Genomic DNA, 15393 nt, shown 5'->3' on the forward strand with positions numbered 1-15393 from the left:
AGACAAGGGCATCTTACCTGGAACTTGTCGGGGTCAGCTCCTCCCGCCTGGGCCACAAAGAGGCCAGCGCCGGGTTCCAGCTCCAGCTCCTGCAGAGACCGATCCAGAGGGAGCCTCTGGATCTCCTTACAGTTCACATAGAGGGCGACCTCATCTCCGTCCACACTGATGGCAAAGCGCGTCCACTGGTTCACGAAGGACGGCAGGCTGAAGCTGGCTGCTGTGTGCGTCTCCCCCACACCAGGCTCAGTGTAGAAGAAGAGCACGTCCTGTTTGCCACCGTGGGGCTCCGAGATCTTCACGCCCATGGAGATAATGGCCTGGGCCGCGTCAGTGAGGGCCAGCAGCACCCCGGCCCGCTCACTGGTGGGCTTGATGTGAAAGAGCAGAGAAAAGTCTCGGTAGAAGGGGTTGGGCACATGGTACCGTGCTACCTGGCCGCTGTTGGCATTGGGCCCAAAGACGTAAGCGAGGCCGATGTCAGGGTCATAGATCTGGGAAACGTGCTTGGGGGGAGGCTGCCCCAGGAGCTGAGGGAGGCTCACTTCTGCGCTGAAGTTTTCTGGAAAAGAAGAGAGACAGTGTTCTCTGTGAGATCTGGTGAGACTCCGAGCGGAGACGGCCAAGAGGCTGCCTGCCAGCCACCCTGGGGACCCCCATGCTTCTGTGGAGCAGGCTCTGGAGTGGGGAGAGCAGCACCAGGAAAAATGAGAGGAGAAACCAAGGCATGGGAACCAGAGGGAGAGCCAGACTTGACCTAGTGGTTCTCAGCACCAGTCCAGCTTGCCAAGGTTCAGAGAGTCCTGTGCCAAAGTGTATGCTCAGGGCAGAAACCCTTAGTAAGGCTTGAAGATTTATACAAACACCATCAGTGGATTACTCTTCCCTGGGACCTCACAGGATCATTGAGAAGACAAAACTCTGTGAGAAACATGAGAAAGGGGAGCTTGGTAGCAGGAGCAGGTGGGGATCCCTCCCCCCACAGTGGATAGCCACAGATTACAAGAGTCAGGATCTCCAGCCCTGGAGGGGGCTCCTGGCCTCCCCTGGACACCACCAGAGCTGTGGAGATGCTTGGCACAGGACAAAGCAGGTGCAGGCAGCCTCCTGAGCACCCAAGTTGGGGCCAGGGTCCATGAAATGTGAGGGGATTTGCCAGAGGGCCAGGAGTAAGGCCCCAGCACCTCCCTTAGCCATTCTGATGTCCAGACACCAAAGGAACCTGGGGGGCAAGTTTTCAAATGGGGACCCCTGGAGCAGAAAAGTTTCCCTCTTCCACCCCGGCCAAACCTGGGCACAGATTTAAAAGGCAAGCTAAGGAGGGCATCAGTCCTGTGCCCACAATTAAGAATGCCAATCACACACAGAGAGCGACAGGGAAGATTTAGAGCTGGATGGAGCCTGAGAAGCCAGCAAGGCCAACTCCCTCATTTTACAGATTTGGAAACCGTGGCAGACAGTGTTCAGACTTGCCCATGGTCACACAGCTAGGAAGTGTCAGGTCACATTTGAACTCAGATCTTCCTGACCCCTGAGTCCTGTGTGATATGCATTACACCACCAGCTGCCTATAATTAAGCAAAAAGCTTCGTTAGGAGGTTTTCAATACTTAATGAGCCTCTGGGGCTGCTGGCTCTGCCCTGGTGATGGTGGGGGCAGCAGAATAAGTCTGAGCCCTCTTCCCCAAATAGTCTTTCAGATACTTGAAGACAGATCTTCCATTCTCTCCTCCCCCCACCCCAGAGTCTTTTCCTCTCTAGGCTGACCTCAGCCAGCTGAGCCTCACACAGCCCGGACTCCAGGCTCCTCCCCAGGCTGAATGCCTCCTGGTTTACCAGTCAGGGCCCTTGGTAAACAGTAGTGCCCAGAACTAGAAACATCTGACTTCTTCTTTGAACCACAAGGATCCCTTAGGGCTTGCAGTCAGAAAATGTCGCATTGGGAAGGGACCATGGAGACATCTGATCCACTCTTAGCACCTGGTACCTAAGGAACCTCCAATGCTCCTCCCTGGAGGCAGCTTGGTGAAATGGGATTGGATTCTGAAAGATCAGGGTTCAAGTCCTGCTTCAGACAACAGTTGTGAAGCCCAAGCAAGTCCCTAACAGCTCCATGCCTCAGTTTCCCTATAAAATGAGTAGTCTAGACCCAGTGGCTTTGATGGTTCCTCCCACCATCTTCTACGTCTTTGATCCCAAGAGCTCTGACTTCTGGGCTATCTGTGGTGGAGTCAGACAGCCTTGGCTCCAACAAACCAGAAACCCTCCTGAGGCCAGGGCACTGCTGGGTTCTGTGCCAGGCAAAACAGACAACCAGTCAATCAGTTAACAAGCATTGATTCAGCACCTGTTGTGTACCAGGCACTGTGCTAAGCACTAATTCCAAGTGTACTTATGATGCTGCTCTAACACAAATACACACTCCAAGACGTGCTCGAGAAGCCAACCAGCAAATCGTCCTAAAAGAGACAGATGGCCGACTCGCACATGGTGACCCATGACAGCTTGGAGGTAGCACTGACCCATGCACACTTTTTTTATTAGGTCACTGTACTCATGACCTCTAAAGTACATGAACTGCAAAGCTCTCAAAATCCAGAGACCTACAGAAATATCAAGGGAATTGTTGAAAAATTGCAGAAGAAAGTAGCCTATTGGCTAAGAACTAGAGTGGTAAATCAATGGAACAGATTAGGCACACGAGACAAGGAGTAAATGACCAAAGTAATCTAGTGTTTGATAAACCCAAAGATCCAAGGTTTTGGAAGAAAAACTCACTATTTGATAAAAACTACTGGCAAAGCTGGAAAATAGTATGGCAGAAACTAGGCACAGACCAACATCTCACACCATATATCGAGGTAAAGTAAAAATGGGTACATGATTTAGATATAAAGGGTAAAATCATAAGCAAATTAGGAGAGCAAGGAATAGTTTAACTGTCAGGTCTACGGAGAAGGGAAGAATTTATGACCAAATAAGAGATAGAGAACAGTATGAAATGCAAAATTTTGATTACATTAAATGAAAAAGTTTTTGCACAAACAAAACCAATGCAACCAAGATTAGAAGGAAAGCAGAAAGCTGGGAAACAATTTTTACAGCCAATGTCTCTGATGTCTCATTTCTAAAATGTATAGAGAAATGAGTCAAATTTATAAGAATACAAGTCGTTCCCCAACAGAGAAGTGATTAAAGGATATGAATGGGCAGTTTTCAAATGAAGAAATCAAAGTTATCTATAGTCATATGGAAAAGTGCTCTAATTCACTGTTCATTAGAGAAATACAAGTTAAAACAACTCTGAGGTACCACTTCACACCTATTAGATTAGCTAATATGGCAGAAAAAGATGATAAATGTTGGAGAAGATGTGGGAAAATTAGGACACTAATGCATTGTTGGTGGAGTTGTGAACTGATCCAACCATTCTGGAGAGCAATTTGGAACTGTGCCCAAAGGACTATGAAACTGCTGGTACCCTTTGATCCAGCAATAAAGAGAGCTTAAAAAGGGAAAAGGACCTACACATACAAAAATATTTATAGCAGCTCTTTTTGGTGTGGCAAACAATTGGAAGTAGAGGGAATGCTTGTCAACTGGGAAATGGCTGACCAAGTTGTGCTATATGAATGTAATGGGATATTATTTTTCCATAAGAAATGGTGAGCAGGCAGATTTCAGAAGAACCTGGAAAGACTTACATGATCTGATGCTGAGTGAGGTGAGCAAAACCAGGAGAACATCGTGCTCAGTAACAGCTACGTTGGGGGATGACCAATGTTAGTAGACTTAGCTCTTAGAAATACAATGATTCCAAGACAATTCTAAAGGAGTCCTGATGGAAAATGCTATCTCTATCCAAAGAAAGAATTGATGGACTTTGAATGCAGATTGAAGCAGACTATTTTCACTTTCTTTATCTTTTTGGTTTTTTTTCCTTTCGGTCTATTTCTTCTTTCACAACATAACTAATGTGGGAAAATAGTTTACCTGATTGTACACACATAACCTATATCGGAGTGCTTACCATCTCAGGAAGGAGGAAGAGGAGGGAGGGAGAAAAATTTGGAACTCAAAATCTTATAAAAAATAAATGTTGAAAATTGTCTTTACATGTAATTGGAAGAAACAAAATACCATTTGCATTAAAACATTTTTAAAAATTCAGAGACCTCAGAGAGGAGACCGAGACCAAGTGGGACCAGAATAAAGCCACATCATCCCTCCCATGAGCCGCTTGCTGCAGCCAGACCAAGGACTCTGCTGCCAGGACAGCTCCCATCCTCCCACTTTAATTCAAGTACAAACAGCAAGAAATAAACAATGCTGGGAGAGGGGCTCGACCCAGCACTGCTTCTGTCTGAACCTCATTGGGAAAGATGGGAGGACGGTGACTTGTCATCACCATTATGATGACACATGTCCCCAGCACTAAGGCTTGGTGAGTGCCTCCCTCCTCTGAAGCAGGGCCCTGTGAGGCAGGTGAGGGGGAGGAGGATGAGGGAAGGGGAAGCAGGAGGAGGAAGAAGAAGAGGAGGAGGAGGGGGAATGGGAGGAGGAGGAAGAAAAGGAGGAAAGGGACAGCAGGAAGAGGAGGAGGAAGAAGAGGAGGAGAAGGAGGAAGAAGAGGAGATGGAAGAGGAGAGAAAACATGTGTCTGCCGTTAAGGACTGCAAAATACTTTATGTATAAATAGCTCAGTTTGGAAGGACCTTGAGGTTTGCAAAGGGCCTGCATAGAACACCTTGTTTGAGCCTCACAATGAATGATTGCTCCCCTTTCATAGAGGAGGAACCTGAAGATCATAAAGGTCAAGAGACTGGACCAAGGTCACACCATCAGCAAGTATCTGAGGTGAGATTTCCACTGGGGTTTTATGCCTCCAGGTCCATCATGCTCCTCCAGCCCATGATGGCTCCAGGGTCAAGTGACTGATGCTCTCATCAGGCCCCCCTGCACTGGTGACCTTTCCATTGCTTTGGATCCTAACAGGGTCAGTGAGTTCCTTACTCCTAAGTAGAGATGAGCCCAAGTGCCCAAGGAAGGAATCTGGGCCTGGCCCCAGGGACTGATACTGGTACAGGCCTGAGGGTAGAATCAGGTGTGGCCCCTGGACCTCTATTCCTGGCTGACTTTGTTCCCCTGATGAATCATTAGACCCTGTGCCCCTTCTTTCTATCCACAGACTGAGGCCCAGCTGTTACTCCTCCCCTCCTCTATGATAAAAAAGGGGGAGGTCCCTGGGGAGTTTCTGCCACTGTGTGCAATGGCATCCTTCCCTCCCTGGGTTCTCCCAAGGGGTGTAGAGACCAGTTTCTCTCACAGATGATTGGAAATCCCTGTGAAGTACCCAGACAGGCACCCGGAATGCCCTCACAACTGTTTGCCTTGTATCTGAGTAAGCGAAGCAAGGTCCCCCCTGAGCAGGGATGTGAGATGGGAGTGACTTTAAAGAGACGTGTGGCCCAGAAAGTGAGTTTCTTACTTCCAAGACAAATCACCTTCACCCAGAACCCTAAACAAGGGAATCTGGGCACAGATTCTCAGAACCCACCCCCGCTCAACCTCAGCTACAGAGATGTGAGACCTGGTGACCTCCTCCTCCACCCTGGACAAATGGCTTCCAAGGATCCGTTCTTGGCCAGCGGAACAATCACCCTCTTCAGGGGAATCAGAAAGAATTACTTGGAGGAAAAGAATTTGGTAAATCCAAGACTCTGGCTAATGACTCACCCATCTTCTTTGGAGAATGAGGCTATTTAATGAAATGTTTTATACACAAAAAAATTATTCTCCAGATGCAAATCCCCACCATCTGGTCTCCCCAGCTGCTGTGTGGGGGCTTCACTTCATGCCTTCAAGAAAGGGTTTTGTGCGTGGACCAACATCATCCCCCTACAGAGGAGCAGAGACCTAAGAGACACCAGTAACCATCCACGCTCAGCAGACAGGCTCTCGGGCAGCTCCTGGGAGACTCGGAGGTTGGAGATGAAGAGGGGAAGGGGGATCCCCTCCCCGCCTTTCTATTTGGAGGCTCCCAAGCAGGCCTGAGTCAGCTGTGAATCACAGGCATTCCCTTCAGGCAGTTGAATCACCACACAGAGTCACAGGGAAGAAGCCAGGCCAACTCAAGCCCTGTGAGCAATGCTTTTCCACATCATGCTCCAGGGCTAGACCTTAGTAGCTTTTATTCCATAGACTGCACTTTCAAAGTCTCTGCTTCAGGGAAGAGCAATCAGCAAACTTCACTCTCATTTACATAACAGTTTTGCAGGTTAACCATAGACTGCTCAATCAGGTAGGGCCTCTGATGCATGTCGGGGTGGGCTGAATAGAGACCTCTGCGTAGAATGGAATCCATCTGCTTGCCCTGCCATTTTCATGCCCACAGCCCTGGTCAAACACCTCCTCGTGCTATGGCTTCCCAAGACGGGAAGACGATGGGCTTGGGGTCTCGTGTCCGAGGAGCGGCAGAGCTCCGAACCAGTCTGGCAAAAGGGGCAAGTTTGGGGGCTAATGTAAGGTCATCTACCAAATCTTAGAGCAGCCACAATCAGGCTCAGTGGAGGGATCTCCCCTCCCTAATACAGAGATCATAGACCCCCTAAAGTAACAGCCACTGGTTTGTTAGTTCATTTCCCAGTCGTTAATAATACACAGTCGGAGAGCCAGACTACAAGACCTACCCGTCCAGGTTTCTCTCTCTCTAAAGAGAGTGACCAGTATATCTCTATAGCTAGGCAGACACCATAAATGGACAATGAGTTGGCAGAATAGGAGAAGGAGGGGCTGGAGAAGAGTAAAGTACTTTTTAATAACCCCACACGTTTCCCTGTAACACAGACCAACTTTTAATACCAATCAGATAATCAAAGCAACATGATAAAAACATAAGAAGATAGGTTGGCTGTGCCGCCATGAAGGGCATGACCAGCATGCAGCCCTGCTGGTGTCAGAAGCAGGGAAGGCCCCTAGCATGCTGGCTGGCCTGCCTGTGATGCACTCATGGGAGGACACGGATGAGTCTCACAGCCACCACCTACATCCCCAAAGAGACTCCCCAGCCTGAGGAGCTCATGGCTCCTGGAGGATCAGGTGGAGCCTTAGACCTCTGACGAGATCACTCCTAATGATCCTGGAGGCTCCTTTAATTGACCGGTCCTGGCCATGGCTGTGACTGCTGGGCCACACTCCATTCCAGGGTCTGGGTACACATCCCAGTGACTGATGCCATCCCACACCAAAAACAAAGGCGTCCCATTCACTCTGCAGGGCAGGACTCCCGCCCCACTCTCAGCACCTTGGCCCCTTGACCAGCTCAGACTATCAGGGAACCCTCAGGCTTTGAGGGGGCTCCAAGAGGGACTGGCCCAAGGACACCCAGCTGGTTCAACAGCAGAGCAAGAGCCAGAGCCCAGGCCTCTTGACTCCCAGCTCCAGGCTCTTTCCAGAAGGCCTGCTGTCTCCCTTGTCCAGTAATGCCAACCAGATGGATACTTAGGCAGTGCTACGTTTGCAGGATGCTGTGGGGTGGGGACTATAAGCATCCCTTCCCCATTTTACAGATGAGTAAACCGAGACTGAGAGGCAAAACTGTTCCAGAGCCATCCTGGAGCATGTCAGGGTGATGGGAACAACTTCGGTCTTGCCAGCTCCAAGTCCAATATATCCCCTGTCCTGTCAGCCCAAGAGGACCCTAAGCTGCTAGGGCAGGGACCAAGCCTTACTCTTCCTCTATGGCCCTGAATCGGCATTGTCTGAAGGAATGAACAAAGCCAGCGTGACCTCCCTGAGTCAAACCACACAGGAAGAAGAGAGTCGCCCCGCGGAGCTTCTTCCTGGGAAAACCAGAACCCAGCATTGGCTGACACCATGCTGGACACCGCTCTCCTCCAGCCAGAACAGACATGTGCCAAACCCTCCCAGCAGAGGCCCCTCCGCTGCGGGAGGGGAGAAGAACCACCCTGAAAAGCTCGGATGGCCGCAGCGGTCAGTTCAGAGCCACACCCCCCTTCTTCTCACCCTAGCTGGGTGGGGGAGGCCTCAGCTCCCCACAATACAGCAGGGAGAGGGGTCTCGGTGGCCCCGCGGGGGTAGGGGTGTCGGCGGCCCTGCGGCCCAGCGGGAGAAGGAGTCTGGCTGCCCCGCAGCTCATCGGGCGCGGAGGCCAGAGGGGCTCAGGCCACGGGCACCTGGCTCAGTCCTCTCTAGACCATGAGGCCCCCCAGCAATGACACTGGGGAGGGGGGTGTTCTCAATTTCAGGAACATGCCGCGGGCACACGTGTGTATGTGGGCACTGGAGCCACTCTTCGTCAATGCTCACTCATGGGCGCCATGACTTAGAGTCAGGAAGCTCATCTCTAGAACGTAATAGCTGTTTGGCTCTGGGCAAATATCTTCAGTGCCCTACGTCTCATTTTTCTCACCTGTAAAATGGGAATACACCACTGGTGGTCCTTCCATCCCATAAGACAATGGAGACCAGGGCCAAGAGTGAAGATTGCAGTGGGCTCTTACCTCAGTGGGAAGAGTAGAAAGAGACCAAGGAGAGCTAGCTTCCACGTGCTTGGGCAGGCTCAAGACCCTCCGAGGGTCCAGGGGCTTCGGCGGGCTTGGGGGCCTCCGTGGGCTCGGGGCCTCCACTAAGACCCTCTAGTCGCTGGCCCCCAAACGCTCCAACCGCTCCCCCACCCTGTGAGTCTCATCTCTGCACTCGAAGGCAAGGACCAGCTTGCTTGGGTATCTCTGTACCCAGTAGCTGGCCCAGTGCCAGGCACACACGAGGCCTGTTTGCCCCTTTGCTGAGCCTCATCTTGCCCAACCCCCCTGTATTTACAGAGGAGGAATCCGAATTCCAGAAGGGTAAACACCGAGACCAGGGCCACGCAGGTTGTAAGTGGGTGGTTGAACCAGGTCCTTGGCACCGATCCGGGGCTGCCCCCTCGGGACGCCTCCCGTCTGTCTGATATCCCACTGTGATCAGCCAGAATGATGTCACTTAGATGCTCTATGGGATCTGGTCTAGGAAGAAGGACTTGGACTCCCAAAGCTCTGGGTTCCGATCCTGCCTCAGACACTTTCCAGCACTGACTCTGGGAAAGTTACTCCCTCCCCCTGGGCCTGTCTCCCTCCTTTGTGAAGCGGAGGAGCCAGAAGGAACAAGGGCTCCCAGCTCTGAACCTGTGCCTCTGACCTGGATTCTTGCCTAGGCCTGTCTGCTAACTCTGCCCAGAGGACCTCAGGGCCCCTCAAAGTCCCTGAAGCCTGAATCATGAATCCAGGCTCTGAGAGATGGAGGGCAGGTGGAGTACAGATGCCTGCGACCAAGCCCTTCTGTGGGGTGGCCTGCACAGTGCCCGAAGAGCTGGGACGTCTCTAGAGCTCTGGCCCGCTGCAACAGACTGGCAGGGCAGGAGGGTGGCAGCAGGGCACCGCTGGTCTGCACAGGCTGCAGGCTCAGTCCCAGAGCCAAGAGTGCTGCCAGCACCGGCACTTACTTTGGGTCACTGGATCACTGAAAACAACAGGAAAGACCCAAGATGTCCCCTTTCTCCAGCTGCCCCTCCCAGGCATCCTAAGGCCAGCACTAGGAATCCTCTAGCCACTGCGCACAGCAGATGCTCACCACCGGCCGTGGTGCCGGGGATTTTCACTGCCTCGCATCTCTTTGTGTCAGATGGCCTTCCCCCTACAGCTCGGGGCGGCAGAGGCCCCATCTCTATGTTTTCACACACAGGGGTCCTTATCCCACATCCTGCAGAGAATTCCTGAGGAGGCTGAAAACAGTCCCTCCATTATTGGGGTTACCCTGGCTTGGGACAGGCCCAGGAGTGCCTGGGGGGCCAAGGGGAAGTATTTCGGGTAAGAGCAGCCCCCTTTGTCTGTCACACTCCCTGTAATCTTCAAAGGGCCCCCTCCCTGGCTGAGGAGACCCCGCCACTAACCCCAAATCAAGGGATGGCAGCTTCTGTTTGCGGGCAGGCGCCGACTTTGCACTCCTCCTGCGATATTTCCCTCTGATCTCATCCATCCTGTCTGGTCCTCCTAACCCTCCCCCGCCCCCCACTCAGCTCGCAGCCTAGCAATGTCTGCTATTTCAGGGCTACTGGACTGTGTACAAGTGAGCTGGGCCAGGCCTATCCGGACTGTCCATTAAAGGTCTCTCACATGCTGCCACCTCCTCCAAGCTATCTGCCCTGATTTAAGGCCCAAGGAATGATTTTCTCTTCCAATGGAGCCCCAAAGCACTGAGCCTGTTCCTCTCCTACATGTTTATCGAGATCATTGGGTTGCCTCTTCCCCCAGGGCCAGTGCCACAATCCACAGAGTCCAGGGGGAGATTCCAAGAGATAGAACAGGACTGGGGCTGGGGCACTCGGCATCCAGCACAATCCATCCAGAGACTCCCGCCAAATTAATGGCCTTTTAGCTGAGAACTTCCATGAGACCCTAGGACACAAGCTGCCAAGTCCCTCCTTCCCAACTGTCTTCAACAGAAATCAATGGGCCAGAAGAGCCCTGGACCATCAGAAGGAGCAAAGCAGGCCTGGGGTCAAGTTCCCCACTTAGCAGAGAGGGGGCTACCAGGTTTAATGGGCCAGGTAACCCAACCCCAATATTAACCAGCCTGAATCACAAACTCCCACTCCCCTGAGGGAATTTAGAGGAGGTTCCTCCAGCAGCTTGGTTTGGACAAAGGGCAAGAGGCAGAGAACACTTCAGTGTGGGAGTGGGGGGGGGGTGGCGCTGCAGGGAGGGGTTGGCTGCCCTTTAGAGGCCCCTGGCTAATTAAAGCTCTCACTCCATGTGGGGCTTCTGAAGGGCAGAGTCGTCTCTCCCCTTTGGGTTACTGCTGGAAAATTAGGCTGGATAGCACCAGATCCTTCCAGCCCATGACATGCCCCAGACATTCTCTGGGCTCTTGGCTTGCCTACCTCCCACACTAACTCCTTCATATTCTCTTGTCTAGGAATCGGTGACAGTTTTACCTTTCAGGATCCAGTCCTTCAGAGTCTGCAAAAATCATCCCAGAATCTCAGAGTCCAGGGAGGGACCCTGAACAAGAGTGCCCCCAACAGTACACCCAAGTGGTCAGCCAGCCTCTGGCTGAAGATTCCCAGGGACAACGGAGGGGGATCTAGAGTCGGTCAGAGGCAGAGGAAGCCCCTGGGTAGTGTTAGAGGAGAACATGGATGAGCCCCTGGCTACCTCCCAGAAACCAAAGCCTTCTCTGGAGGGAAAAATAAATATCCCCAAACCCCAGTCTGAAAATTTGGCCTTCTCCACCAAATCCGAAAACAATAAGAAAGTGGGTCCAAGGCCTGGGAAATCTCACTCCTGCTACCAGCTGGGCTCACACCAGGATGGCCACGGCTGGGGGCCAAAGCTCCAGGGAAGCTCAGCATGGCCTGAGGCCTCAGGAAAGGGGCAACAGGGGACAGAAATCCACAAGAGCCCCCCCACCCCAGCCCAGGCTCGAAGCTTCTCAGAGAGACTTTGTCCGGAGAAGCCCCTCCCTACCACATTGTCTGGCCTTGCTTGTCAGCAGCTGGACCCTTCAAAGGCCTGGGGTGGAGTGGGGGTGGCAGGCCAAGGGGAGCCACCCTGAGATTCTTCCTAAACAGCCTCAGGGAAACAGGAGGACAGACTGCTGCCAAGGGTGGCCTCTGCCCACCAGAAGGGCACCTGTAAATGGGCTCCCGAACCAGTGGGATTTCTTGGAGTCCTGACTCTGCTCAGGACAGTGGAAGGCAGAGAAAATGAAAGTAACCTTGGCCCTGTCCTGCCTTCTGCTTCTTTTGACCCTTCACACACATGCTCGCACACACACTCACATGCATGCACATGTGCACACATGCATGCCCACACATGCACATGCACACACTCTCACATGCACACACACACACTCTCAGATGCGCGGGTGCACACACTCACATGGGCCAGTTCTGCAGCTCAAGGCCACTGACCAAGTAATAGCATTAATGATAAAAGCCTTGGGGAGAGAAGGATACATTCCTGCAAGCTGGGACAAGAAAAAGAGGGAGTCCGGAAAGCCAGACAAGGACAAAGGACATGTTTCTGAAGGCCAATCCTTCTGAAACTTCAGAATCTGAGGTCACTCTCATGAGTTTAAGACAAACTGAGGGGGGAGGCAGGACCCTGGGGTCTTCTTCTTGATTCCCCAACCCAAAGGGAGAGGAGGAATGAGGCTTTCCTTGGCTTAGCCCCTGCCTGAGAGGGCTGTTAAACAGAGAAGAGCTCCCCACCCTCCCTTGGCACCAGCTCCCCATCCTGGTGCACAGGACTCAGTCCGAGGAGGGCACGCTTGGAGGCGGGCATGCTCCAAGGCGTGCGTGTGAGGGCGGGCCAACTGAAGGGAATGCGCTGGCTCCAGGGCCCGAGGCGGGTGCTGGGCTATGTCACACCAGGGCCTACAGAGCTCTGGCCATGGGCCAGCAGCCACATGTCACCTTAGGGGCAAAGAGAGGAGGAGGGAATGGTGGTGAGGCACCTCCTGCCTCCACCCTGAGGACCAACGGGGCAGGCACCAGAGCTGCATCTCTGGGCCCCAGAAGCAGGAGAAGCCTAAGCAACCATCCCTTACAAATTTAGACCTAGAAGGTCCCCCAGGCAACTCCCCCATCTTACAGACGAGGACACTGATGCCCACAGTGCTGCAAAAGTACCAGAAGAAAGATCTGAACCCAGGGCTTCTGATTCCAGAGCCAGGGCCCTGTCTTTGCACTGAACCAAACAGGCATGGAGGCACAGAACGGGGGAGATGAGGGATCTGGAGGCTCCTTCCCAACTTCCTGCCCTGTCCTTCCTTTAAGAAGTTGAGCAAGCCCAGGGGTGGAGCAGTCAGTGGTGATCCCACCAGCCCCTGTGGTCCAGTTCCTGGGTCCGCTGGCACTAGAGGCACCAAACAGGGGCCCAGGCTCCCTCTCCCTTCATCTTCCACTCACCTGGCACACAAAGACAAGGATGGCGGGAGGGGAGGTGGCCCTGGCTGCCCTTGTGGTCCGGCTCCTGGGCCCACTGGCACCATGGGCACCTCACCAAGCTCAGCCAGGGGCCCAGGCTCCCTCCCCCTTTGCCCTCTGCTCACCTGGCACGCAGACAAAGACAAGGACTGCAGGAGGGGAGGCAGCCCCAGCGGGCCATGGCATTACCTGCAGTCACATCTATAAACACACAGGCCTGCTGGGCATCCCCCTGGGCTGGGAGTGAGGAGCAGGGCACGGGCAGCCGGCCCTCGTGCAGCTGGCTCCAGCACAGGTCTCGGAGGCCCTCACAGAACTCGCGGCAAGGTGGTGGCGGCGGCCATATCGAGGGGTTGGAGGCATTACACCGGGGCACAAGCAGCAAGCAGAAGAAGGCTTCGAGGAAGCGGTGGCACCGAGTGCGCAGCAGCGCCTCCCACTCTCGCAGGGCTGCCCACACCTGCTGGGCACTGTCATGGTGGGCATAGTTGGGCAGCCAGAGGCACTCAGTGCCCGGTTGGCTGCAGAAGGGCAGATTGGCTGGCAGGGGCACGCAGCGCCCCGGGGCCAAAGCCAGTCTTGACAGGGAGGAGGGCACCTCATCGTAGAGGCCAGGGTGAGAGAGATGCCCAGAAGCAGTTAGCGAATCAGACCCCCAAGACCCAGAGGCATTGGTGCTAGCAGGGCCCACCAGATTAAGTGCATCAGAAACAGAACCATTGCTGTACCCAGAGAGATTGGCTGCCAGCGGGCCCAGATGCCTGCTGTTGTCATGGTGGTGGCCATGATGGGCACCACCTCTGCTTGAGGCCTGCCGATTAGATGCTGAGCCAGAAAGCCTGTCACCCAAAGCACCCACCACCAGAGGAGAAAGAAGCCAGGCTCCAGAGCTGCGGTTAGTGGGCATTTTCGCAGGATCCGTCAAGGTGAGGACGGGCAGGAATCCTTCTCTTTCTAGGGAAGCTTGGCTGCCCACCACCTGCCTGCTCAGATCCGAGGGCTCCGGGATGCTCTGGGGGTGAGGAGGCCGAGGAACCTCAGGGGCAGCAGCAGGCGGGAGGGCCCCCAGGAATAGAGGAAAAGAGCCACTACCTGGGGGAGGGGCTGAGGGCTGCCCCAAGGACAACCCCTGGGACCTGTTTCCCAGAGGAGCCCTAGCTGCTGTCCCGTGGAGGGCGTCGGTCCAGCCAGCCGCGGCACTTGTCCTCATGCTCCCAGCGACTGTGGGCTCCGTCCCAGGTCCGGACACAGAAGGGAGCGGGGTAAGGGTCGTGGGGACATCAACAACAGCCGCCTCACCCTCGGCAGAGCTCTCCCCATTGCCTTTCTCATCCCAAAACTGAACAAAGCTGCGGATGCCCTGGGCAACGTTCAGGATCTTGGCGCCCACACCGGCGATGTTCTCCTCTTTGAGGTCTGTCCTCCCGGAGGGTGCCTGTGAAGGGGTCACGTCCCCCCTTGTATTTGCCTCTGAGACCTTAGGGTCCAGCCGAGTCCCTGTCCCAGACGTCGTCTGCTCCTCTGGGCTAGTTCCAAGGGCAGTTGTCTGGGCAGCCGGGGTGGCGCTGTGGGCCGAGGGTCCTGTAAAGGGAGTACTTTCAACCTGAGGCCCCGAGGTCGGGAGAAGGGGTCCTGCTGTGACTTTTGTCTCCTTGGGTGTCCACCAGTTAAAAAACTGGGCCCTGGAGCTGGGGCAGTGAGCAGCCAAGAAGAGGAGGAAAACCAGGCTTCTCTGGGGGGGTGCCATCAAAAGGAGAAGAGGCTGGTTGGGGCTGCGCAGACCCCCAAGGTTCTCAAGTCTGCAGCCACTTTACCATTCCTCACAGACAGCCAGTCTGTCTTCTCTGGCTCTGAGGAGTTCAGAGCACCCTTCCCAGCCGGCAGCCAACCCAGGAGGGGTGTGGCTTGTCCAATCCCGGGCAGGCCCTCCCACAGCCTCCCCCATTGATTCCCTGCCTCCTCCCAGCCCCCACTCCCCACCCACAAGCACAAATAACAGTGTCCCAGGCTCTCAGGAGAGGGACAGCCTCCCGGAATGGGGAGGGGGATGGAGTGGGGGGCATTTATAAACATTCCTGAACTGCATTTACCCCTCTCCTTAATTCTCAAATCAAAACCATGGGAGCAGGTGGGGGACTACCGGCAGAGCACCTCTAAGCCTTTGCAATCAGCTCTCTGGGCTGCCTGCAGTTCTGGGAGGGTTCTGTGCTGAGACCCAGCCTGAGCCCATGCCCCACTCAGCCACCATTAACTTCTTCCTAACTACAAGGGAAGAAGACAATGAAGAGACTTCAGCTCTAGGACAGTGGTCAGTGAGTGAGCCAGGGACAGTTCATTCAATCTTGCCCTAGAAAGAAGTGACCTTCCTGAGGTCAGGCTGCAGGAGACCTGTCAGGATGGAAAGCC

The 15393-nt window shown here is 54.0% G+C and overlaps 1 protein-coding gene across 3 annotated transcripts in view; it reads right to left on the minus strand.

Moving 5' to 3' along the window:
- COL18A1 (collagen type XVIII alpha 1 chain) overlaps positions 1-15393 on the minus strand; it is a 137386-nt gene that overhangs the window by 51447 nt on the left and 70546 nt on the right. Inside the window, exons 1-2 of one of the 3 annotated variants that reach the window (XM_036766962.1) lie at positions 14080-14857; positions 18-562 (exon numbers count right to left, since the gene is read on the minus strand). In XM_036766962.1, the coding sequence (XP_036622857.1) occupies positions 18-562; positions 14080-14734 (1200 nt within the window). In that variant the 5' untranslated portion in view covers positions 14735-14857. Of the gene's footprint in view, positions 1-17; positions 563-13176; positions 14015-14079; positions 14858-15393 lie in introns of those variants that run through there. The other 2 variants (XM_036766961.1, XM_036766963.1) reach the window with 2 other exon arrangements.

This window comes from Trichosurus vulpecula, chromosome 7 (assembly GCF_011100635.1).
Source record: "Trichosurus vulpecula isolate mTriVul1 chromosome 7, mTriVul1.pri, whole genome shotgun sequence".
NCBI lineage: Eukaryota > Metazoa > Chordata > Mammalia > Diprotodontia > Phalangeridae > Trichosurus > Trichosurus vulpecula.